Genomic DNA, 27,337 nt, shown 5'->3' on the forward strand with positions numbered 1-27,337 from the left:
TCCATTGCATTTCTATACAGTAATAACAAAGAGGAAGAAAGAAAAATGAAGTAAGCAACACCATTTACAATTGCATCGATAAGAATAAAATGCCTAGGAATAAATTTAACCAAGCAGGAAAGGCATGCAGTTTGAAATCTGTAAGATGTTAAATAAAGAAACTGAAGATGACAGTTTCCAGAAATGGAAAGCTATATCATGCTTATGGATTAGAAGAATTAATATCATTAAAATGTTCATATAAGCCATAATAATCTAAAGATTCAATGCAATCCTTATCAAAATACCAACAGCATTTTTCACATAACTACAACAAACAATGCTAAAATTTGTAGGGAATTATATAGCACCCTGAATAGCCAAAGCAATCTTGAGAAAGAAAAACAAAGCTGGAGGTGTCACAATCCCAGATTCCAAAATATATTACAAAGCTAAAGTAATTAAAACAGCATGGCCCTGGCACAAAAATAGACGCATAGATCAGTAGAACAGGATAGAGGGCCCAGAAATAAACCCATCGTTTCATGGTCAATTCATCTATGACAAAGGACATCAGAATATATGAAAGAAGTCAAGAATATACAATAGGGAAAAGACCATCTGTTTAATAAATGGTTCTGGGAAAACTGGACAGCCATATGCAAAAGAATGAAACTAGACCACTATCTTTACACCATACACACACAAATAAACTCAAAATGGATTAAAAACATAAATATGAGACCTGACACCATAAAACTCTTAATATAAAACATAGGCAGTAATCTCTTAGACACTGGCCTTAGCAATATTTTTCTATACTTCTCTCCTCAGGCACAGAGAACAAAACCATAATTAAACTATTGGAACTACACAAACATAAAAAAACTTTGGCACAGTGAAGGAAATCAACAGAACAAAAAGGCATCCTACTGAATGGGAGAAGATATTTGCAAATGATGCATCCGATAAGGAGATAACATCGAAAATATATTAAGAACTTAAACACACTTTAACACCAAAAAAATCCAATTACAAATAGGAAGAGAACCTGAATAGACACATTTTTTTAAAGAAGATACACAGATGGCCAACAGACACAGGCAAAGAGATTCAGTATGAGTGATCATCAGGGAAATACAAATCACAACCACAATGAGATATTGGCTCATACCTGTCAGAATGGCTAGTATCAAAAAGACAAGTGCTAGTGAAGATGTGGAGAAAAAGCAACCCTTGTGTACTGTTGTTGGAAATGTAAATTGATGCAGCCACTGTGGAAAACGGTATGGAATTGCCTCAAAAAATTAGGAAAAGAAATACCATACAACCCAGTATTTCAACTTCTGGGCATTTACCTGAAGAAAACAAAAACACTAATTTAAAAAGATATATGCACCTATCCATTCTGTGGCAGCATTATTTACAATAACCAAGATATGAAAGTAATTTTTGTGTCCATGAATAGATGAAAGGAGAAAGAAGATATGGTACATATATACACAGTGCAGTATTACTCAGCCACAAAAAGGAATGAAATCTTGCCATTTGCAACAACATAAACATTGCAAATAAGCCAGATGGAAAAGACAAATACTTCATGTATAATAATATAGGTCTGCAAACAAGCCATACAGGAAAAGACAAATACTATACGATTTCTCTTATATGTGGAATCTAAAAACCAAAACAAACAAGCAAATAGGCTCCTAAATACAGAGAACAAACACTTGGTTGCCAAAAGGGAGGTGGGTAGGGGGAACGGGTGAAATAGATGAACGGTATTAAAAAGTAAGTACAAACTTCCAGTTATAAAACAAAGTCATAAGCATGACAAGCATGTGGAACATAGTCAATATTGTTGTAAGTAACAGAGAGTAACTACACTTACTGTGGTGGTCATTTCATAATATATATAATTATTGAATTACTATGTTGCACCTAAAACTAATATTGTATGTCAACTACCCTACAGTAAAAAAAGAACAAATTTTATCAAATCAAATTAACAGCAATAGGAGACATCATTGTCCTAAAAATAAATGTGTAATTTTCAGATATTTCCTGAGTGCTTGTCATGTGGTAGACACTGTTTAAGCACTATATTCATAGCAACTTATAAATATTATCCCACTAATACTCTTTAATGTTTTTAAGTAAGGATACCCATTTTGCACATACACACAAATAATACAAAATACCTGAAGGGCCGTAAGGATATTTGCTAAGGCTTGTCCATATGTGTCATGGCAGTGAACAGCAAGAGCAGTAGGTGGGATTTCTTTCATGACACTCTCCAACATTCTCTTCATGCTTCCTGGAGTTCCCACTCCAATGGTGTCTCCCAGAGAGATCTCATAACAGCCCATGCCATACAATCTCTTAGATACCTGTCGGGAAAGGTGAGGAGCTAGTAAAACAATGGAAATGGACAGTCTCAAACCCTGTTATTCCTTAACAAACATCATCCAGAAGTAAAAGTCACAACTAAGATCAGTTACGTATCCATGGGAAACATTTATTTTAGTTTTCTGGTCTTTTTCCTGTTTATTAAATCCTAAGCATTATATAAAGGTTTTAAAGACATTACTATATTTTTCTAATATTCAAATTTGGCTTAGAATTGTAGCTATCTATTTACATAGTTTGGTTATGAAATTATAAGCTACAATTTCAATTATGGGAGGCTTACTTTCTCAACCCTATCATCAAAACAGGAACATTACAAATTTACTTTGGAAGTAGTATTTCTCGAGACGTTAGATTAGAGGTCAAGAGATATCAATACTAGTTCCAGCTCTGTCAGTAAGTAGTTTTGTGATTGATAGAATCACCTAATATTTCTAACTTAATTTTTCTGGCTTATAAATGGATGCATTTGTGCAAAGTAAACTGCAAGTTCCCTTCATGCTGGGTAACTAATGTCACTTTCAAAGAGCAATATGAGTTTGCAAGAAGGCAGCATGGTATGTTAACAAAGACATGAGTTCTGAAATCAGACAAGCCTGGATTTAAATCTCAGCTTCCACCCATGCTAGTCATGTGATACTGGGTAGAAGATTAACCCTTTTAAGCCTCAGTCTCTTTTCTGTAAAATAGAGACAACAAATACTTTTTTTTTTTTTTTAAGATTTTATTTATTTATTTATTTGAGAGAGAGAGAGAGAGAAACAGCATGAGAGGGGATAGGGTCAGAGGGAGAAGCAGGCTCCCCGCTGAGCTGGGAGCCCGATGTGGGACTCGATCCCAGGACTCTGGGATCATGACCTGAGCCGAAGGCAGTCGCTTAACCAACTGAGCCACCCAGGCGTCCGAGACAACAAATACTCTTATTAGCATATTTTCTAAGCCTTATTAATTTTTAAACATTGTATTAATGATGGTGTTAATAAGGACATGTTGGTTATGAAAATGAAATGAGAATATATAAAAAATCGCTTTGTACAGTATCTGGCATTTGTAAAAAATACTGTAACTCATTTATTATGTATTTCTTCAGTGCCCATTTTATGACAGGCAGTAGTTTAGGTGCTGGGATATAATAAGCATATAAGTATTGAGATGGTTTATGCTGTCAACTGAGGATTGAACTCAAACAATTCCACTCAAGAAAGTGTAAATACAAGTAAAATAAGAATTTTGGAACAAAGAAACAGGATTCTAAGAGCATGTAGCAAAGGAAATTGACCTACATCTATCAAGTAGGAAGGGCCTAAGTGAGAGCTTGAGATAAAGTAAGCGTTAACTTGTTGAAGAGGGTGAGAAGGGTACAAGAAGAATGTTTCAAGTGGAATATAACGTGTTCCAGACAGCTGAAATAGAAAATGCAAAGGGCATTCCAGATCGGAAAAAAATACAAAGGGTAGGTGTGGCAAGAAAGCAAAAACCAAGGGGGGAATGAAGCTACATAAATCTGGTGAGGTAGGCATAGGACAAACCATGCAGAGCCTTGCAAACAAGCCAAGCTGAGAATTTTGGTTGAGGATTCTATCATAAGAGCAATAGGAAGCCACAATGGACTGTTGGGGTAATGGGGATAGTGGCAATATTAATCTTTCAGAAAGGCACTATCAACAATATCAAAAACAGGTTGGAGGGCACTCAGAAGGGCCCCCTAGTCCAAGTAGGAGACTATTATTGGATGGAAACTTGGATTTAAAAAAAAAAAAACGGCATAATGTTCATTCTTCCCTACTGCCTATTAAATGCTGGAATTTCTTAATGGCCAGGTAAAGGACAATGAAGTTTCAAAAGAGAAACCTAACCACAGTTGGATGAAAACCCTAAGTGTGGTATCAAGGGAGTTTAAGGAAACAAGGGTGTCATCAAGGACAAGTGGTCAGTAGTCCCAAATTCTGCTAAGATGTCAAGATGAGTACTGAATATGATCTTGCATTTTTTAACCCAAGTGCTAAGTAGTGGTCTTACAAAGAGGGATTTCAGGGGCGCCTGGGTGGCTCAGTCGTTGAGCGTCTGTCTTCGGCTCAGGTCATGATCCCAGGGTCCTGGGATCAAGCCCCGCATCAGGCTCCCTGCTCAGCAGGAGGCCTGCTTCTCCCTCTCCCACTCCCCCTGCTTGTGTTCCCTCTCTCGCTGTGTCTCTCTGTCAAATAAATAAATAAAGTCTTTAAAAATAAAAAAAAAAAAGAGGGATTTCAGTGAAGTGAATGGTCTAGAAGTCACCTTGGAGGATGATAAAGAGATGGTGGCACCTGAGGAAATAAACACCAGTAGTGTGGACAGCCCTTTGAAGAAGTTTAGATGTAGAAGGATAAAAATAGGTAACCAGTAAATAGATGTGGATGCTTAATTAAGAAAGGAAGCTTTCAGATGGCAGAGACTTGAACGTGTTCAAGTGTCAACAGGAAGAATTCTAAGCAGTTGAATATACAGGGGAGTAAACGAGAAGAGGAACTAGAAGCTTGAACAGACTGAACAGTTTGCAATGCTGACTGCAGGCAGTAAGAGAGGGAGTCGGCCACAAAACCTAGTAGAGGAGTACAGAAGGCTCATTTAAAGTTGCTGGTCATCAACTAATGCTTCCAATCTGCCTGTTATGCAATTCTCTTCAACAACTCCTCAGGCATTCTGGTGCAGGCATGGAGAGGCTGAGGGTATGTGTGGTACGTCCAGAGACTCCACAAGGCAAAAGGCAGAAAAGGGGTTTGGTGTACAGGTAGAGTTGGAGCCTCATTTTTTGCGGAGCCTGAAGTTGTATCATTTTGGAAATTTTAAGAAAAGAATATGTGTTTGTAAATGCAAAGTCTTAGAAGGGTCCCATGCAGGTGAAGGACTACAACACGGAAGAATCCTTATTTTACAGTGTATCTGCCTCTGTGTGTAAAGGTCTTAAAAATAGACTGTGGGACAACACTCATTTGAAAAAAATCTGCAGTAAATTTCAAAAGTTCAAATGAAAGCACAAAAGAGGAATGGCTTTAGCCAAACTGAAGGTTTATCCTCATAAATTCTGATTTTCTAACAATGCTCTATCTTCATGACTTTGGTAACGCATTACAAAATATATGAAAATAACAGCCTTAACAACAGGTGCACAGTAATATAGTTCACATACAAATGTGTTTCTGAGAGCCTAAAATAGTCTCAAAGACTGAATATTTTGTCTTCATTAGTATCAATTAATAAACAAGAACAGGAAGTAGAAAATGAACTTCAATAAGCAGGTCTTTAATGGATATAATCTATCACCACAAAATTGCTCTCTAATAAAAGCAACTTGAATCTCAGCAGTAAGAGCTCTTGGATCTTAAAGGAACAAAAGCAGTGTACAGCAAAAGCAGTGTATACTCTGATACAAGTGTCAAAGTATGCAGGACAAAAACAAAGGGAGCCTACCTGAGCAACCAAAGCAAAGTTGAAGTGTGTGGGCACAAACTGTCCCGACATTCTGATGGAATGTGGAAAGGCCCTCACTGCATTCTACCCATGTAAAAATGAAACAGGTGTTTTTATTCCTTCACCTTTGAGCACCCAAATGATAAGACTCAAAGGTTATTTAACTTTGAGGAGTTGTAGCCAATATATCCATCTGCAGTGTCCAAATGAAACAGTTAAGTAATCAAACTTGTCTTCCATTCCATGGTTCTCCTTAAACTCTGTTGTCTGATGCAAAACATAGTAAGGAAAATAGGCCACTTTTTAAAATAATATACATCATTTTACCAAGAACCAGAAAACCAGGGGTATCTTACTTCTGTCACTTTTTGTGGTGTGATGTTTCCTTCATATGGACAGCCCAGGGCACAAGACACATACCTAAATTTAAAATACAGCATCATATAAATATATGGATGATGGATAAGTCATTTCCTAATTTTCATTTTATCAAAATTAAGAAATAGCTAAAAAGTCATCAAAAATGTATTTTACACCAGTTCATTACTATTCTCAGAACAAACAAAAACAAATTTGGAACATTTTCAATTGATCTCACATTTTTATCTAGTAATTACAATTTGATATGTTATCTGATGGCAGATGGGAATAAGATAACATGTGTTTATCTTGTGGAGTTATTTATACAACAGCAATATATGAACATTCAAAGCAGAAAATATCACTGAACTACATAGTTTTATTTAAGTACCTACATTCAATTGTTAAATATCCAGGTCTTTGGACTCATAGAAAGATAGCATGTAGATGACTAACTGAATTTCTTTTTACTCCCATTTGGATCTTTTGGACTTAATTAGATACAGTCATTAATCACCCCAAAACTTCTAAACCTGGCCACAACCTCAAAGTTCATCTTGTTTATCTCCTGTGGGTATACTTAAATCATCCCAAACAGAAGAGTTTCTAGTCTGTTTAAAAGACTCCAAATAAAGATATTCCATAAGCTTCTTCAACAATTTAATATAAAAAGTCAAGTCTTTCCTGAAATGATAATACTTTTCCATTTTAAGTATTAAGCTTTAGAAAAAGCCTGTTTTAGCTATTTTCAGCTCAACACCAATCCCATTTTATTAAACTTTCCTCAGAGATTTTACAACGCTTCTATTAAAACAATGCATCATGTGTTTGATTGTCAGGGATGAAGCAATTCACATGAGTGAGACAGGGGTGGTAGGAAATGAGGCTGGAGATCCAATTTTCTGAGAATATAACAGGATTTAGATAATAAGGCCCTTGAATGCCATGCCAAGGAGTCTGAACTTTGAGATCACTCAAAGTTATTAGGTAACGTAGTGACAAGATCAGAGTAATTTTCCAGGAATGTTAACTCTTTGAGAACTCTGGAAGTGGTTGCCAGAGGAAAGGTGCAGGCAAAAACAAGACAAACCATAAAACCATTATTTCTATGATTCCAAGATGCTGTCCATTATAAGATACACTATGAATTTCATAACAGATTTTGGAGTGAAAAAGTAAATTATATATTCAATGATTCAATCCATTAAAATGTGAATAAAAGTTGTGTTTTGTGATTCAAATAAATAAGCAATTTACTAAATCAGGTAAGTAGTGATGAAGACAGAGAAGGAATAAAGAGGTTAATTCAATTAAAATTTGAAAGTTATGCTGGAGAGGAAATCCATTTCTCTGCCCCAATAATTACTATAATTTAATCTTGTTTGAATAATCTGTATAAATTTAATCAAGACAACTGGAAAGAAAATGTTACATAAACCTAACACTTGGAAAAGGAGGCTAAGGTTGAAAAAGAACAAACATTTTCAATTCAGATACAATGATTATAGATAAATATGTATTTTCTGTGTGTGTGTGTGTGTGTATAATCACCTTTATTCTAAACCCAAAATATCTAAATGTGATTAAATAGAAAATCCAAGCCATGCATTTACATGCCTTCCGTCTAAATATATATATAAAAAAAAATAAAGAAAAAAAAAAGTGCAAAACAATAAAAGCAAAACAAAACCAACCTCTCCTGCATTCTCAACTAATCTGGCCATAGCTACCCCTTTGTGCTGTAATTTTAAGTTGGCCACGTGCATTTTCATTCACTCAAGTTTTCCCTGATTGCTTTCCAGGTTTGCCTGGTCTTCATATTCCACCGATTCCAACTTTGTCCATGTGCATTTTCATTCATTCAAGTTTTCCCTCTGATTCCTTCCCAGGTTTGCCTGGGTCTTCATATTTCCCCGCATTCATCTTCACATATTCTTCTCCATCCTTGTAGGTGGCCACTCCTTTAACCTATTCACACATGGAGCTACTTTCTCCAAAACAAACATAAGGATTCTCAACTATATTCATTAACTTACTTTAATATTCTATAAGCACAGGTTGGCAAACTAAGACCCACAGGCCAAATCCTGCTCATTAGTCTTTTGCAAGTAAGTTTTATTGGAACAACGCCATGCCCATCTGTTTACCTATTATCCATGGCTATTTCTGCATTGTAAGAGCAGAGGTGAGGAGTCACACAGAGACCATTTGACCCACAAAACCTAAAATACTACTGTCTGGTCCTTTACAGAAAAAACTTGCTGCTGGTAATAAGTGAAATACTTTCATGAGTGTGAGAATGACTCTACCATGACAAAAATAGTCTACATCATCTGCTTTGACTAGTGGCTAGAGTCAACGTCTAGATTTCCGCTCTTCTCTAGCAATTAGAGTGGCTCTCAAACTTGCCCACACAGAATCACCTGGGGAGCTTAAAAAACAAAACCATGATGGTTAGGACACACTCCAAACCAATTAAATCACAAACTTAGGAAATGAAAGTCAACCACTAATATTTCAAAATAATTTCTAAATCTCCATTATTTTGTTAAAATTGAAAACCACTAAACCATTAGCAATACTACCGCCCCTGGATTGCCTGATTCCCTTGCATACAAAAGGGGACAATACACAGATTTAAGAGTAGCTAGTCTCAAGAATCTCCTATTATGCCATAGAACCTTTGATCTATTTTTGATTGGCTGGTGGTTAAATTTCTCACAGACCTATCTCAAATCGTTCTACTCTGATGAAGCCCCAAACTACAACCTCTCCATTTCTTTTTTTTTTATCCAGTTTCTTACTTCTGGCTTAATGTCCTTTAGTACTTTTTTCCACCAGTGGTTGAGTTTAGCAGACCATTTTGTCAGCAAATGATTTTATTTCACCTTAATTAATGTATAATAGTTTGGCTAGGTATAAAATCTAGGTTAAGTTATTCTACCTTTTTGAACATATTTCACTATCTCTGCTCTCAGTTTTGCTGATGAGAAATTTGCTATCTAGTGGTAAGGCCTCTATAGCAATTTTATAGTAATTTGTTCTCTATTATCTTTAGGATTCTCTGTTTATATCTAATATTCTACATTTTACCATGAGAATGTCAGGACTTGTTATACTTCTTTAATATTTACATTGATGTTTTTCTTCAAATCTAGAAAATCCTCAAGGTATTAATTCATCAAACCTATCTCTCACATCTGATTTCCTGTTTTTCTCCTGAAAATCTTGTTAGGCATGCTCTCTTAACCTCACTTTCAAAAGTTCTATTAATTTTTTCTGTGTTTTATTATTGCAATTTCCTTAAATCCTACTTCCAGTAACTAATACCCCTTTCAACTGTATGTAATCTGCTTTTCAATGCAATCATTGTTTTCATTTAATAAATGTATTTTTAAAGAAATGTTTCTTTTTGTAAAAGCTTCATTATTTTTTATAAAGATCTGTTCTTTTATGTTCTTCCTCTTCCTCTTTATTTTGAGGGGTTAATTTATAATCTCTCTTCAGATTGTTCTATTTCCTTCCTTTCTGTTAAAGTTTTCCTATATTTTTTTGTTTTTTCTTAGCGTACACTTTGTATCATCATGTGGTTTATAAATTTTACTGTATCTTTTCACAGTGATTTTAGTTTCTGTAGGAATTCCATGACAGTCTTGATTTATTCAAATGTCCCCATAAACAAGATCTGACTTCCTTTGGCCCTTGCTCTATGGACTTTACCAGTTCTTGGAAAAATTTCTACCTGAATTTCTTAATTTGGGTTTCCAGGATATACCAACAAGTTCCACTGACCTTGCATTTACAAGGAGGTGATTCCCGCTTCCAAGAATAATCACTTTCAAATCCATGTTTTAGTAGAATATCTGTCTTTTCCCATATAGACATTAAAATCCCATTTTCAAGCCACTAGGGATTATATCTGAAATAGATACCCCATGTGTTAGTGGCGTCAACCTGCATGCTTACCACACTTTCTTTGATGAAATCTGAGGACTTTCCTTTCTGAGTTTGGCTGTATGTTTTAAAAGTGGTTATATTTATGTGTTTGTAATAGGAACAAAAAAGGGAGTCTCTGCATCAACTCAGTCCCCCACAGTCTCTGTCTTTCATCATTACACAGATAGATAACTCCAGGAACAACTCAAAATCTCATGAACATTACAAATTGATTCCCTGACATATTCACATGGCATATTAAGCTCAGTATGTCCAAAATGGTGCTCATTCCTGTTTCCCCTGCATTTGCCATTAAAAAAAATAATAGTAATAGTCATTTTCAGAATCTGTCCTGCCAGATCACTTAAAGGTCATCTTTGAGAACATATTCAATAACTTGGGTTGGCTGGTTCTTCCTCTCCAGCCTCTGTAGCACATGACCTCTGCCAGTGCCAGCCCAAGTATACAGAACAGTCCCTGAATATCTTCTCCAGGACAGCTGCAAACATCTGCTAAGTGCTTTCCTTGCCTCTGGTCTCACATCACTCATTTGTACACCAATATCTATTGACAAAATATGACTACAACACAGATCTGTTTACATAGTTTTATACTTTGAAAATCTTTAGTGGCTTGCCATTGTCTACCAAGTAAACTTGATATTCAAGTTCAGCAATTTGTGAAACTTCAACCTAAATTTCTACCTCTCCCCCATTACACAGCTTCAAAAACTCCCATTCCAGTGAAAGTAAACTTTTCCCTGTCACCTAAGCATTTTTTGAGACTTCTCTTCACTATGCCTTTGTTCTTTGTAGATTTCCTGCCCCACCTGAAAAAGCCATTATTTCTGTTTATGCTTCCATATATTTACCTATCTTTAATGACTTCATTTTACTGACACTTTCTGCATTAAATTTCTCCAGATTACCCCAGAGAAATTTAATATAGTATTACTTTAAACTTGAATAGGATTTTTCTGTATATCTCTTAATGTATTTGCCTTTTTTGACAATAAATTTTTTCTCTATATATTATTCTCCAGTCTGCTTGAAACTATTTGAAGGTTGGCTACTTCTTCATTTTCATATTCCATACAGTATCACTAGACAGTTCATTATATAAAACACTCAATATTTCTTGAATGAATTAATCCACAAATGTGTTAAGGTGACATTTTCATCATTTGAATAATTTTCTATGCAATTCCTAGTCTTTTCTCTAAATGTATAACCTCATACAGGCTATTAAAGTTCTAAATCCTAGGGGGGCGCCTGGGTGGCTCAGTTGGTTAAGCAACTGCCTTCGGCTCAGGTCATGATCCTGGAGTCCCTGGATCGAGTCCCACATCAGGCTCCCTGCTCGGCAGGAAGTCTGCTTCTCTCTCTGACCCTCCCCCCTCTCATGTGTTCTCTCTCATTCTCTCTCTCTCAAATAAATAAATAAAATCTTTAAAAAAAAATAAAGTTCTAAATCCTATAGCCAGAGAAGATAGCATATATTTATGTGTTCAGACGTATAATATTTTAAATATCATATAGGATATATTATATAGGATGACCGAATAATAAAGGATATGCCAACCAATATTGAAGCTCATTGTGCTAAAATTAAAAGGATGGTGTTACAATAAACTCTGTGGATAGAAATGTGAGTTGTTTTATTTTTATTTGTGCTTGTTAAGGCCATTTATCAGTATTATGCAAAATCACGATAAAAGAGAAACTGAGGCATTCAAGTCTTTAACAACTTTTTCTGGTAAAACTGAATCATGAAAAAGTACCTACAATGAGGCCTTACCCAAGCCTACCTTCCCACAAGTACCCTACATCCTTTCACCATTCTGGCAAGAAGGATGAGGAAAAGCCTGGAAAAAATTTTCCAAACACTTTGAAAGGAAGCAATCAACCACTGCTATCCTCAGATGAGAAAAGCAATGCCAAGAGCAAGGAGATGACATGTGATGTCAATTAAACATAATTAAGACATTTAAATGTAGGAGCTGTTTTGATGCAGTCATGCGGAGTACATCCACCTATAAACAATACAAAATAGCATTCCATTATTAATAAGCCAACCAAAAGTGGATTGTGAAAGCCTGTTAAACACTTAACACTGTGGATGATATAAGAAATAAGGACTATCCCTTGGTCTCAAGGAGCAATTCTGCTAAGATGCTCAAAGCTCTCAAATGCTAATTTCATGAGAAATGAAAAAAACACACTCTTTCCTCAAAGACTCTATATGAAGGCGGTTTAGACATGACTGTACCAACACAGCTTACATATATTAACTATTGCGGGGATGTGTTATTCTGATACATAGCAGTGCCAGAATAATATGTAAGGCTAAAAAAAATGTATAAACCCTCAAACCATATGCATGACAGAAAATAGCTTTAACAGATGTCTCATTTTTAGAGTTTTATGTACCATGTTTTGGTAAATGATGCTATGAATTGCTCTTCTGATTTTTCTTCCAGGCCAACACAAAGGCCTCAGTTTAACAGAGGTTGGAAAGGAACCTGACCAATAAACTGTCCATTTAGAAGATGCCATATATGCAAGTGAATGCCATTGGGGTAGATCATCCAATGGAAGGTATTTGCTATATTAGTCATGAGAAACACTGACTGCCAGTCACTGTGTATTTAAAAAATTGAGACTTAAAGAATGACGCTCACTATCACACTCAATAATATTGCTATTACCTTCAGGGCCAGGATCAGAATCCGTAACGACATGTTATATCAGACAGAGGGGGAATGAGAAATACAACATGGGCAAAATGACCTAAATGGCTTGGCTAACAAACAAGAAGGCTGCAAGTTCTTGATTAAGTGGGTGTTATAAATTATCTCTCAAAAGGAAAACCAGTGAAAACTGACCACTTTGAGGGAGAGGGCTATGCCCTTACTTCACAACAGAAAGATTGCCATTTTAAAGGTCAGAAATTATACAGAGCTAGACAACAAGTCAAAAAATAATAAGCACAAGAATTTCCTAACATCATGAGTGTTTCATCAAGGAAACTGGTCACTGATACACATAATACAATCTTATTCAGAAGCCTTTAAACCAGATTGGATTTTTATTGGTCTCGGCTAAGAAGAAAGTAGGTGGTGAGGGTCATAGTAGATCAAGAGACGCAAAATTGGGGCATCTGGGTGGCTCAGTCGGTTAAGCGACTGCCTTCAGCTCAGGTCATGATCCCAGGGTCCTGGGATCGAGCCCCGCATCGGGCTCCCTGCTCGGCGGGAGGCCTGCTTCTCCCTCTCCCACTCCCCCTGCTTGTGTTCCCTCTCTCGCTGTGTCTCTCTCTGCCAAATAAATAAATAAAATCTTTAAAAAAAAAAAAAGAGAGATGCAAAATTTATGCACTCTAGGAAAACAAAAGCAAAAATGAACTATAAAAAGATTTTGCACAGTGAAGGAGACCATCAACAAAATGAAAAGGCAACCTACCAAGTGGCGGGAAGATATCTGCAAATGATATAACCGATAAGGAGCTAATATAAAAAATACATAAAGAACTTATACAACTCAATATCAAAAAATAATAATCCAATTAAAAAGTGGGCAAAGGGGGCGCCTGGGTGGCTCAGTTGGTTAGGCGACTGCCTTCGGCTCAGGTCATGATCCTGGAGTCCCAGGATCGAGTCCTGCATCGGGCTCCCTGCTCGGCAGGGAGTCTGCTTCTCCCTCTGACCCTCCCCCCTCTCATGTGCTCTCTGTCTCTCTCATTCTGTCTCAAATAAATAAATAAATAAATAAAATCTTTAAAAAAAAAAAAGTGGGCAAAGGACCTGAATACATTTTTTCCAAAGAAGACATAGAGATGGCCAAGGGACACATGAAAAGATGCTCAACATCATGAATCATCAGGGAAATGTAAATCATACCACAAGGAGATACCACCTCATGCCTTTCAAAATAGCTAGTATCAAAAAGATAAAAAAATATATATATAGCAAGTGTTAGCACTGAGGTGGAAAAAAAAAGGAACCCTCGTGCGTTGTTGGTGAGAATGTAAACTGGCAGGCACTGTGGAAAACAAAGTGGAGATTCCTCAAAAAATTAAAAATAGTAATTCCATACCATCCAGTCATTCCACTACTGGCTATTTACCCAAAGAAAACAAAAATTCTAATTTGAAAAGTAAAACATTAATCACATCCTAAAATTGTTTTTTGTTTTTCTGTATCTAAAAGTTATATATTATTATCTTTATTAGTTTAACGACTAATTTGTCTTTTACTCCTTATTCTCATTATTTTGTACCTTTTTTCCAGGAATTTAAGAATTTCAGCAGTTACAGTTCACAGTCAAATATTTTTGCATTGTGTAATTTTTTTTTTTTTTTAACAATGGATGGATAATTTTGTTTGACTTCTGGGAAATTGTTACAAATATACTTCTTTCAACTTTCAACAGGTTCTTTCAGAGTAATCACGGATCAACTCATTTTAAGTGATTTTGTAGGAGAGGCCTAAGATGTAATTATGTAACAAGTTTTGCTTTGTCATGTACAACTGCTGACCTTGTCAACTTATATATTTATAAGCATTTTAATAGTAAAATTAATAATGGCTCCTTAGTGATAGTTTCCTTTTTTAAATTAATATTCTCACAAAGAGAGAGAGCATGTGATTCTTGTGACTTCATTTAAGGTAAGTCGATACTTAGACAAAAAGGAATAAAGCTAAATGTCTGATATATTAAAGTACTACCTTCATATCTCGAGGCATTTCAATTTTGAAGGGATCTTGACAAGCCAAGAGATAATTATTTCAACAAATGTATTGATAAAAGTAGAGAAAATGACACATTTATCACAGACTTATTTTTCTTTGCCTTTTTCACTTTTTAAAAATTTAGACAAATAGAAAAATAACCTACATATTTTAAACATGTTATATGAATTACACATTAAAAAATGAAGTCTAAAATGTAGACATTTCATTGTTCATTCATATATAATGTATATTCAGCAGCAGTTAGCTGACTGTGCATTTTATGTCAATGATTTGGCATGGTATGTTTTCCCAATGTGTCCCAGATGTTATGTGAAGTCCTGAGTACATATTAAAAAATGTGTACACATGCATGTGTATATATGTGTTTCAGGGAGAGGGAGAAAATCCAACAATAGCCCTCGTAACTTTAATAAAAGCTGCTATTTAAACCATATGAAAGTTAACTATTTTTATAAAAATTTAAATGGTTTTAGTGAGCATTTATAAAACGTGTACTGCCTTATGGCCTTTAAATCTGACAGCTGATGACATAAATTTTCTGGATGGTGATCAAGTACATGTTGATGCAGCTGTTGCCATGTTGCCATAGTAAAACATGCTGAAGCATCTACTTCAGTTTCAACTGGTTGAGCATGACTCTTTCTTAAATGATTACTAATGACCTATGACTTTTAATAATGAGTATCTAAAATCTCGATTGCCAGTAAAAATAAAATCTAATTTAAACTCTATAAAAGTTTGGGGGAGGAGGAAGAGAATTCTCTACTGCACAAAGAGCAAACTCACATACTGAAAGGTGTATTTCTAAAAATGAATAGTGTTTCAGAAAATCTGTAAGTTGTGCTCCCAAGGAACAAAATCTGCATTGGAAAATATACATTTGTCTATTGTGTAACTCTCCAGCAAATCTCCAGTGGACTCTGCTAATATATTGCACTGGACTGTGGGTCACTTTGTATCCATCTTGCACCCTGTACCCTTCTTATCAAGGCCTGGCAAACTTTTTAAGTTGTAGCACGGTTAGGAATTTCTTTGCTGATGGGACAATATTAATTGCTCAACAATCAGTATTCAAGAGGATTTAGGGTTTCTATTAGCTTTAATACATTACCTATTCTACCTTATGAAGAGAAAAGCTAAATTTACATCCATCTTTTAACATTTAAAAAAAACTTGCCATTTGAAAAAAACAAACTTCCTATTTGAAATGCAAGCTGTGCATGCACTTTACTTTGTATAGTTATGCATTGTTTTCAACTTTCCAGCAAGAATGACTTTACGTAAAACATACACTCTGCATTTAAACACACATTAAAATAGAATGGCCTCTTCTTTTTCCCTTTCTTTCAAAGGAAAGAGACAAACAACTTCTGTATGTTTGAATTTAGAAAATGATAGTACATTTCTTCTTTTTGATTGTGGTTATTCACTTTTGCCTTAAAATTACACATCCTTTATTTTCTGTCTATGGAAACACATTATCTTGGTTTTTAAATTTTTCTTGTATGTGCCTTCCATGATATGTATATATTTCAATTACAAGAACAATTTTGTATTTTTAAAAACTCATGCTGGAAACTATCACTCTGGAGAGAAGAAGAAGGTAATAAAAGTAACCCAACCAACAAGATAGTGCCCTGTGGTGTATTCTAACTCTATTTGCTCACCAAATGACCTTGAGTGACTTCTAACCCTCTTCTAATACCATCACTCAAAATTGGGTCCACTTGCCTTTTCATTAACCACTGAACCTTCCTTTGCCACTCTGAATTTTGCTCACCTCAACCAAGGGAAGTACAACCTGCCTCTAAATCCAATTACAGCTTTCGGGCTTCTCTTACAAATGCTCTGCATTTTAATTTGTTAATATGCTAAGATTATCATATCTCTGTAACTATAAAAAGCAACAGAAAATTAGCTAATGTCTTAGAAACAAATGCTTTCTTAAGTAACCAATAATTTATTATACATTTCACAGAGCATAGGCCTGGGAGTACAGCCTATTTGCAGTCCATGCTGCAACTGCTGGTTCTGGAAACAGGTCTCTCTCTCCTCTTTCCCCATTTGCCTTTGTTTTTGGGTCACACAAAGAAAACAGGGAAGTCTGCTGTTGAGGGGGAGGTTGAATGGGTGAAATGATGGGCTGAATTTCCCAGGGCAGCTCAAAGGCTCAATTTTATGTTTTACATACTGAAGTTCTACATAAAATAATATTTGAAGAAAAAGTCATGGTTCTTAAAAAAACGTTAAAGCTGTGGAAACCACATTTGATGATTCCTTCCCAAACACTACTATGAGTTTACACAAATTTTTCAACCCACAGCAGGCTGAAATGAATTGATGGCTGCATTACGGTAAGTATTAATAAAATGAGTAACAATGTCAGGTTTGCATGCAATGTCAGGCTTGCAATGTCAAGTTTGCCTCTGATCTTAGCTGCATTATTCACTTCAAAGCTGGATACACTAATAATTATTAAGTGATATACACAAGATGTATCACTATACAGTGATGGCCCGGATCATACAAGGTACAAAAGATACCCTACATATATTATGAAAGGTAAAATAATGTCTACATAGTTCATAAATGAGCTTATACAATAGATATTAACTAAATAGCATTTGTGGGATTTCATAAATACCCTCGTGCTGGAATATTCATGTGCCTTGCAGACTTAACAACCTCCTCAAACTTCTCCATACTTTCTTCAATAGAACAGTTAATATTCTTCTTGCTAAAGGATTCAGATGCAGCACCAAAAACTGATATCTCAGTGGCTCCAGCAGCAACCTGAAAAAGAGAATTTAAAGGCAAAAGCTAGAAATTTCCAAAATGTACATGATAGCATTAGAAGAAATATTAACTACTCAATAAAGGCATACTTGTGTTAACATTTGTCTTGGAATTTAAAATTGGAGTCTGCTCATCCTGCCTCATATGCTCTTTTCAAACTTAAAAATATTTGGTGATAACACAAGAACTTTCTAAACTGCAACACCCATAAATCTGAGGCACAGAAAACACAGTGATGATGTTCCAATTTTATCTTACCTTTCCTAAATTATGTGTAGGCTTCAGAAATATCTTAACCATAATTATGGAAAATACTAGCATCCCAATAAAACCTTTTAATATCTATGGGAAACATTCTTCTTAGACCAATTATTAAAATAGAGGAAAGTAAATGCTTTCTGTTTTTGTCTTCCTATAACCTAACAGAAAAATGTTTTTCCAATTCATCATTTAGACTTTACCCAAAATTTTCTTCCTGTCTCTTAACCTAGCTTCCGTTGTTTCATACCTTGACTGCTACAACCATACCCTTGTGTGTCTAATGTCTTAATCCTCTTAGCCAGTCTTTAAATCCAAAATATTAACCTCAACATTTTTCCCCTTTGCCATCCTTTGTCCTTGCCCCAGGCCTCTCCAGTGATCTGTTTTCAAATATCAAGTTTCTTCATTTTCCAGCTGGATTTTTAAAGACTTTCTATTAATGTATCTCTAGCACTGTGCAAGATTCTCCTCTCTGATACTCTATTAATATATTAAGAAAGAAAATGTCATTTTTTTCATTTAAAAAAACATTGGCTTCTAGTCCTCCACCCAAAATAAGTTTTTAACTTCTAAAATTAAAATTCTATTTATTTGAACACTTACTATGTACCAGTATTGTTGTTAGTACTTTGTACGCCCTATTTCTAACCCATAATCTTATAAACTAAGTATCATTTTGCCCATTTTATAGATGACAAAACTGTGGCCCAAAGAGGCTGAATCACTAAAGCTACTAAAAGTTCGGAAGTCCTGCTTTGAGCACAGGTGCACCTGACTCGCAAGCCCAAGCCGCTAGGTGCGCTTCATTACCTCCCCTCCAAGCTATCACGAGGGTGTGCACTCAGTTGGTATCTTTGTCAAGGTGGAGACATTCTTTACTCTGTTAGGACCAGTGACAGCAGTATTTATAATTTCTTAAAATGCCTCTCTCTTTACAATGGGATAAAAAAAAATTATCAAAATAAACAAGAGTGGTTTTAACAAGCTACACAACAGGTGATATATCAACTAGCACCCACAACCTCAAATTTATGCAACACAGTCCCAAAGACGAAAGGGAAAAACATTACCACCAGAAATAGCTGCTGCCAAACTTTTACAGTAAAGCCATGTGAGCATAACACCTCAAGCCTTGACCTAAAATTGCTCTGATTCTTCTTGTACGTGTCATTATTAAAACTTTTTGCATATAAATTCCTAAGTCACATAGGACTGGAAGAAACCAACCAGAAGAGGAACAGGGAAGGTTGTTAGAGGCAGCTGCAAATGATAGTGATTAGCTTCACCTAGAGGGAGGGAACAACAGCATCAGAGAGCTGATCCAAAAAAGTTGACAAAAATGATCCACTATAATATTAATAATTATTATATTGAGAAATGTTTAAGTTAAATTCTGTATTCCTTATTTAAGAGGGAAGCACAAAATATACTCTCAGAAGAATTTCATCAAAATGGGTAACTGTATTTTTGTGTTTCCATTCATGAATGGTTAAACTGGAAGGGCCATTAATGTGGAAGATTTCAGTCCCTAACAATACCCCGAGGTTTACAGATCGCATTGTAGTCATGTACCTATGTTAGAATAGCATTTATACAGGGTAACAAGGAAGCGACATCTGATACCGTTTTAACTATGTAAAGACCTTAAAACAGTAAGAAGCATATTGATATAAAAATAATGAGTAGCACACTTACAGCACGGTGAAAACCCTGAAGATTAGGAGTAAGGACAGGATATCGAACTCCTGGGTATTGATGAATGCCTTTCATCACTTCAGTGTGATCAGCCATCTGAAATACAAAATAGTTACATATATTCAACTTTAAATATTTTATCGAGCATGGTTTAGTTTTATAGGAAGGTTATAATTACACACGCAATTATATTCTATAAAATAATGTTAGAAATAATAAGCTATGCCAACGTAGCTAAAGATAAGTAGTTTCTAAAGTCATAAATATATGAAAACTAGATCTGGGTTTAACTTATTCACATAACAGGACCTGGCTAAATGATTACAAATAGTCAACAATTCTTAACTTTACTATTTTCACTTGACTGATTTTTAGTCTCTTCCTTTCATTTCACAACCCAAGTTTCAAATAAAAATACCCTTGAGATTAAGGAGAGGGTTTTTTTTAAGATTTTATTTATTTATTTATTCGAAACCGGGGGGGGGGGGGAGAGTACAAGAGTAGGGGGAGGGAAAGAAGAAGGGGGAGAGGGAGAGTCTCAGAAAGACTTTCTGCTCAGCACGGAGCCTGACATGTGGCTTGATCCCATGACCCTGAGATCACGACCTGAGTGGAAACCAAGAGCACTATGTTTAACTGACTGAGCCACCCAGGCACCCCTCCATTGGGGAGAGTTTTAAAGGATATATGCCATGCATTTGCTTTCCATATGAAAATTTTATGTCTAAATAACTTTCAATGTATGAAATTTTACATTATTTAGTAAAAAATTACACATCTGTTTGAATAATTTAACAAGGCTGAGATGATAGTATATTATTTGGTTAGCATAAATATTTTAGTAATAGTCATAGTGTCCTATGCATTATTATCATTGGATTACTATTTGTTTTCATAATGATAACAAATGCATACGATGGAATACATAGTAAGAAAATTTAACCCATCCTTCCAAGCCTTTATTTTTCTATATTTTCTATGAATCTTTAAAAATCAACCTTAAATTATCAAATCTTCTAGTTTGCCACAAAGTCTTTAATTTAGCCTCTTAGAGCAAATAACTGATGATCAAATCTCAATCATCACATAGACAAATTACCACTGACATAACCATGAGCTTTACATATTTAGGAAATAAATTATGGGAGGAACAATAAATAAAAGGAATAATCATAAATAATGAAAAGTATACAAAAAGAGCATGGAGAAAGCTATAAAATGCACCAAACCAAAATCTGTATCTTCAATATGGGAATGGATGAGGAAAGACTTGCTTTTTCTCTATACATCTTGACTTGTTACAATAAGGAAGTATTATTTTTAATTTTTTTAATTTTTTTTATTTATTTGACAGAGAGAGAGAGAGAAACAGCGAGAGAGGGAACACAAGCGGGTGGAGTATGACAGGGAGAAGCAGGCTTCCCGCTGAGCAGGGAGCCCAATGTGGGGCTTGATCCCAGGACCCTGGGATCATGACCTGAGTTGAAGACAGACACTTAACTGACTGAGCCACCCAGGTGCCCCTTATTTTTAATTTTAAAGTGAAATAAAAATTAATCAAAGTACAAATGCTTTATAATATAACTACACACTTTTAAAAATATGAAATATTACAATATTTACTGCTATTAGCCAATTGGTCTTACTTTCAGTGAAATGCCAGTGGAATTACATTTAATACTTTCAAGGAATATAATATGGATTAAATGAGTTTTTAAAACATTTTAAATTTAAATATTTAAGATGCAAAAAAAAGTTGACTGCCATCATACCTTACTGACACTTAAGCCTCCAAGTTTCATTTGATCCAAACACATTTACTTCTGTCTAAAAGATGATTCTTGCTTACTTCTTAGGGATCACATTCACTATCTGCCACCAGTATCTGCATTCTGTATGAAGACTAATCACTGTGTTCATCTACAGTGCATAGAACCCAAGTCTCTAATTTCATGTTGAGCCTATTCGACTTTAAGCCAGATGTTTTTTAAGCACCTACTGTGTCCAAAACCCTATACTAAACCCATGGTAAATAGAAATACAGGCAAGTAAAGTCCTTGCACTAAATAATTTGCAAAAGAGTTGGGGAGATAAAACAGATGCATATGGAAAACACTTAATTTAAAGGAATACACTGGTTATAAATGAGAGCACAGGTTAAATGAGTTCAGAAAGGGGAAAGGTTTGTAGGGCCTATAATAGTCTAGGAGAGTTACAAGAGGTATGGGATACAAACTGTAGAACATGACTACAGCATATTAAAATTTAAAAAGCTAGGGGCGCCTGGGTGGCTCCGTCGATTAAGTGGCCAGCTCTTGCTTTCGGATCAGGTCATGATCTCAGGGTCTTGAGATTAAGCCCTGGGTCAGGCTCTGTGTTCAGCAGGGTGTCTGCTTGAGATTCTCTCTCCCTCTGCCCCCTCCCCCTCTCACTCTCTAATTAATAAATAAATCTTTAAAAATAAATAAAATTTATAAAAGTGGCCACAGCAATATCTCTAATCCTACATGCTCTTCCAGAAGCTCAACAGTCCTATCAAGAGGTGAACTGTGTTACCTCCCACTTAAACCTAGGCAGACTTGTGATTGCTCCAAACAATAGAGTATAACAGAAATAATAACATGTGACTTGAGAGCCCAGGTTATAAAAAAGGATACAGCTTCCATATGGCTTTCTCTTTGGGGGTGGGGGAGAGCCACTGCAGGGAAATCAGCTAACATGCAGTGAGAAAAATTAGCTTCTGCAGAGAGGCCATTTGCACGAGCCCAGGTGGAAAGACCCACGTGCAAAGAAACTAAGGCCCCCAGACAACAGCCAGCATCAGCCCCTAAATTTGTGACTGAAAGAACATTCAGATGACTTTAGCTTCCAGCATTCAAGTCACCCAGATGAAGCCCCAGACACTGGACCAGAGACAAGGTGTCCTCCCGTGTGTGAACTGTTCAAATTCCAACCCTCAGATTTCATGAGCATAGCACATATTCATTTATACCACTAAGTTCTCAGGTAATTCATTACAGAGCCATAAAAGCTGAAACACAGAAAATTAATAGAGTTGGAAAAGAGAGAGCAGGGGCGCCTGGGTGGCTCAGTTGGTTAGGCGACTGCCTTTGGCTCAGGTCATGATCCTGGAGTCCCGGGATCGAGTCCCGCATCGGGCTTCCTGCTCGGCAGGGAGTCTGCTTCTCCCTCTGACCCTCCTCCCTCTCATGCTGTCTCTCATTCTCTCTGTCTCAAATAAATAAATAAAATCTTTAAAAAAAAAAAAAAAGAAAGAAAGAAAAGAGAGAGCAATAGGTGCAGCAGTAGGAAAGCATTATCTGGCTAGAGAAGATTATGGGTAAATAATGTGGGAAGAGATTATAAATGAAGATAGGGGACCATACACTGTGATGTGTCCTCCAGTTATGTTCACATTATTCTAAAAATACAGAAGGCAGTAGAAAGCCATCGGGAATTGGTGTTGAATTAGCTGAAGACTGAGATGCATGTAGTATTTTGGAAAGATCAACATGGGAGCAAGGCAAAGGGCAGTCTAGAGACAAGTGAGGCAATTCTCAGGCAATTGTGAGAATTCAGCATGCAACAAGTTCCAGAAGAATGGTACTGGGAATAGAAGTTCCCAGGAAAAATTAATAGGACACATTGGCTAGTCGTGTAAGGGAGAGGACTTTATTCAAAAATGTAGTCCCCATTAGTTTATAGCCTTTTAAAATTATTTAGCATTTCTGCATATTTCAACACAGTCTTTCATTACATATCTATGAATTTAGCCTTTCTGTCTGATGCTAGATTGTAAGGTCTGCCTTTCTGTGTCTCTTTCTCACACACACACAAGTGTACATGCAAACATGTACACCAAATTATAGTAAAAAAAATCAGAATACCACTTCTAATTTCAAACAAAGTTACTACTAGTTTGAGGGCACTGTAATGAAATCTAAAACAACACTCTTACTGGACAGTAATCTTAATATTACTAATACTTACGTCTAACTAAACATAGCATGTTTAAATATTTATTAGAAATATTTACATATGGGTGCCTGGTGGATCAGTTTGTTAACCTACGGCCTTCAGCTCAGGTCATGATCCTGGAGTCCCGGGATCACGTCCCACATTGGGCTCCCTGCTCAGCAGGATTCTGCTTCTCCCTGACCCGTCTCCCTCTTGTGCTTTCTCTCTCTCTCATTCTCTCTCTCTCAAATAAATAAAATCTTTAAAAAAAAAAAAAAAAGAAATATTTACATAACCATGGTAACAGAAATGAATAAAGTGCTTCTCTAACCAATACACAGATTTGGTTAAAGTGTGCATCAAAAAGCAGCATAAAGGGCACAAAACACATTCTTTAAGAAATATAGGTCATATTGACCTGTACACTATTATTTCATTCCACACGTAAATTAATAAAAATTTGAATAGATGTTTCAGTCAGTAAAAATGAAAAATGAATAGAGATGATAGTAACCAAATTTCCAGGTCATTAAACCTAAACTTTGATAATCACTGAAGATACCATAGTGAAATTATAATACATAAATTTGATTCCAACAAATCAGTACTTTTTCTTTTTAAAATAGTCACAGTATAATGAGGTAATCTAATAAGTAGTAGCATTCAGTCTAAATTTGGTCAATAAAAACAGTTATGTAAAGAGCTTTAGAAAATCCTGATAGGATATAATTTTATTACAATGAATAAATAAAATAGGTTTCAAGTAAAGGTATAAAATTCTTGCCTTACTTTTTTTTTTTTAACTCAGGAAGCTTATGCTATACTACAATCTTGATGTTATTTTAATGTCTAAAGTTTAAACTGTTATTCAAACAATAATGGAACTATTCCTTTACAGCACTATTTTGACATTTTAATGAAACCTTTCTACATCTGGTTTGATTTAACATATTTTAAAGATTATGCTGTGACTTTTCATTTAAGATCATAAAAATCCCCATAATTTGGTTGATAACATACTTTGCTATCATCTGGCCACAGTCTGGAAATGGCAATACCTAAGTCTATCTGGCCAACAAAACCGGCTATACCTTGGTTAATCAATTTCTTGGAAATCCACTTTATATATGGATTCAAATAATAATATTTGTGTAACACTTTGCAAGGGTATTAAATATATGCAAAAGGTCATAAAGATTAGAGTGTAATAGAGATTTTATTTGCTACTGTCATGTGGTAAATTTAGACACTCCACATTATACATATTTAGACATCTTACTAATATTTTGTCATTATCTGAATACTATAATCTCTCCTAAATACATAGGGTCCTCATCCAAGTTTTCTGAGTTTATTGGGATTTCAACATAATGCACAAGTCCTAAACAATGACAAAGGGTTTCTCATAAACTAAATGAGAGAAAAAACATTAGAAGTTTCAATTATATTTTGTACACTAGCTATTAAATTTACATTGATGGGATACCAAAGTTAATTTAAAAATGTCCTAAGACCTTAAAAAATAATTTTAAAAATTCATTTCAATATTTGAATACTGATTCAATATTTTATGCACTTACTACCTATTTAACATGGCATAGAAAAATGAAGCAGACACATAGAACACACAGACCAGCAGGGAAAGATATGTGTGTATATGTGTACACACCAAACCACAAAATATAAATGTCATGTGATCTGGAGTTTTATGTAGCACAGATAAGAAAGCATTTTTCTTGGTAAACTAAATTAGAATAATGAGACAAATATTTAAGCTACACTTTGTCTAGGCTAAATGTAAATAACTGAGGGGCCTGTTTTTTAACAGAGCAAATTATTCTAAGGGTTTAATGAAGCAAAACTATTCATAGAACTTGAAACTATTCAAAAATACTCACAGAACAAGACTATTCACATATATGTACATATTTATTTTTCTATGATAAATTGAACTTTCTATGTACTGAAAAGGGTTTAATTAGCCTAAACTTAAAACATATGTTTTTATTAAAATTCTTCAAATAATTATGGGGAGAAAGATTTTATAGAATCTTTTTTTTTAAATCACAAAATTCTTTCATTTTCAAGTCCAATGAAATGAAAGTAAAAACATCTATTACTCTTGATCTCTCTTCCAAATAACAGCTGATAGAGAAAACAGAATATTCACTAAGTAAATATGGCTCATTCCAACTAAGTAAATATGGCTCATACGTTGTCTGATATGTTCAATAAAGTGAAATATTTATAATTAATTTTAAATAGAAGTGCAGAAAAAAACTGAGGTTCTATTTTTTTTTTTTTTTTAGAAGAACTGACTCCTATTCACTTAACACTGATTAACATTTTTTCCTTTTCCCAGAACAAATTCAATTATAAAGATAACACATGGTACAGGGCTTTAAGTTCCAGAGCTGCATTATAAAAATTTTTATGGAAGTCTCACATACACTGATGACATATAAAATCACTACATTTATTATTTTAACTCAATAAGAGTTTAGTCACTACCAAGACTGCAAAATACGTAAGACAGTTTAGTTGTTTTGTATCACCATGGAAATTATTCAATGCATCTCTGTGGCTCTGTTGAAGGTGAGGAGATTGTGTTTTGGGGTGGAAATATTAAGAATTCAACTTAGCATTGTGTTCTTAAATGGCAAAAGTGTTTAGAGTAGAATCTAAAATTAATGTGAGGGAAAAAATACTTAGAGATTCCATCTTTACAGTGTTATCTGCAAAGTGGTATCTGCCAAATTATATTACTTGACCACCTCTTACAACTGGATCTTATAACCTAAATATGGAACTCTACTTTTACTCCTTTTTCTCTGCCCTCATACAGCCAATATGACCAAGTCAAACATCACTGGGTGAGCATTACCCATTGTCCTTTCCTTCACTCCAATCACCTACTAAAGAACTCAAATTTTTCCTCCCTCTCATTCTTTTTTTTTTTTTAAGATTTATTTATTTATTTGACAGAGAGAAAGAACACAAGCAGGGGGAGTGGGAGAGGGAGAAGCAGGCTTCCTGCAGAGCAGGGAGCCTGATGCGGGGCTCGATCCCAGGATCCTGGGATCATGACCCGAGCCGAAGGCAGACACTTAACGACTGAGCCACCCAGGCGCCCCCTCCCTCTCATTCTAACAAGACTGCTGCATCTTATTTCTTCTCATGGTATATTAAGAGGGAAACTGAGAAGTGCTAGGAAAAAGAGGAAAAGATAGAAAATCTAAATAAAATAGCAATAAAGTTGGAGGAAAATAGGATGGGAGGTGAGAGATATGTCTTGGTGGCAAGATGCTTTTACTGCTCTGGAGCAGTGAACAAATATGAGAAGAGAAGACAAAAGGGCAATTATACAAAATGTTTCTTTAATCATTATGCTGAGTCTCCTGTAATGGCCTACAAGTAATGCATATAAAGATTGGAACACCATTTGATTCTTTTACATTGCTATATTATATTTCTGTATGTATGAATTCAGGCAAAAACTTTGCCACTAGGATGAGCCCATGATTGTTGTGCTCTTCCAGAATATTGGTATAAATAGTCTCATATATTTAAAATACATAAAACACATTATATAACATATGGTACTCAGTTATACCTCCTATTAAAATTGTTACTCTAGAGTTAAGCAGAAAGTCCATATTCACCATATCCTACAATATTTGGCACAAGAAATATGTAAATATTTGAGGAGAAACAAGTTTCAAAATGTATAGAACCAGAAGCTAC

General features: G+C 35.2%; 1 protein-coding gene across 2 annotated transcripts in view; it reads right to left on the reverse strand.

Moving 5' to 3' along the window:
- HMGCLL1 (3-hydroxy-3-methylglutaryl-CoA lyase like 1) overlaps positions 1-27,337 on the reverse strand; it is a 175,473-nt gene that overhangs the window by 78,572 nt on the left and 69,564 nt on the right. For both annotated transcript variants that reach the window (XM_006728131.3, XM_031038022.2), the window contains exons 4-7: positions 19,637-19,732; positions 17,529-17,677; positions 6,192-6,255; positions 2,181-2,369 (exon numbers count right to left, since the gene is read on the reverse strand). In XM_006728131.3, coding sequence (XP_006728194.2) covers positions 2,181-2,369; positions 6,192-6,255; positions 17,529-17,677; positions 19,637-19,732 — 498 coding nt within the window. The remainder of the gene's footprint in view (positions 1-2,180; positions 2,370-6,191; positions 6,256-17,528; positions 17,678-19,636; positions 19,733-27,337) is intronic.

Source organism: Leptonychotes weddellii, chromosome 8 (assembly GCF_054177405.1).
Source record: "Leptonychotes weddellii isolate Sample4059 chromosome 8, ASM5417740v2, whole genome shotgun sequence".
In the NCBI taxonomy this organism is placed as follows: domain Eukaryota; kingdom Metazoa; phylum Chordata; class Mammalia; order Carnivora; family Phocidae; genus Leptonychotes; species Leptonychotes weddellii.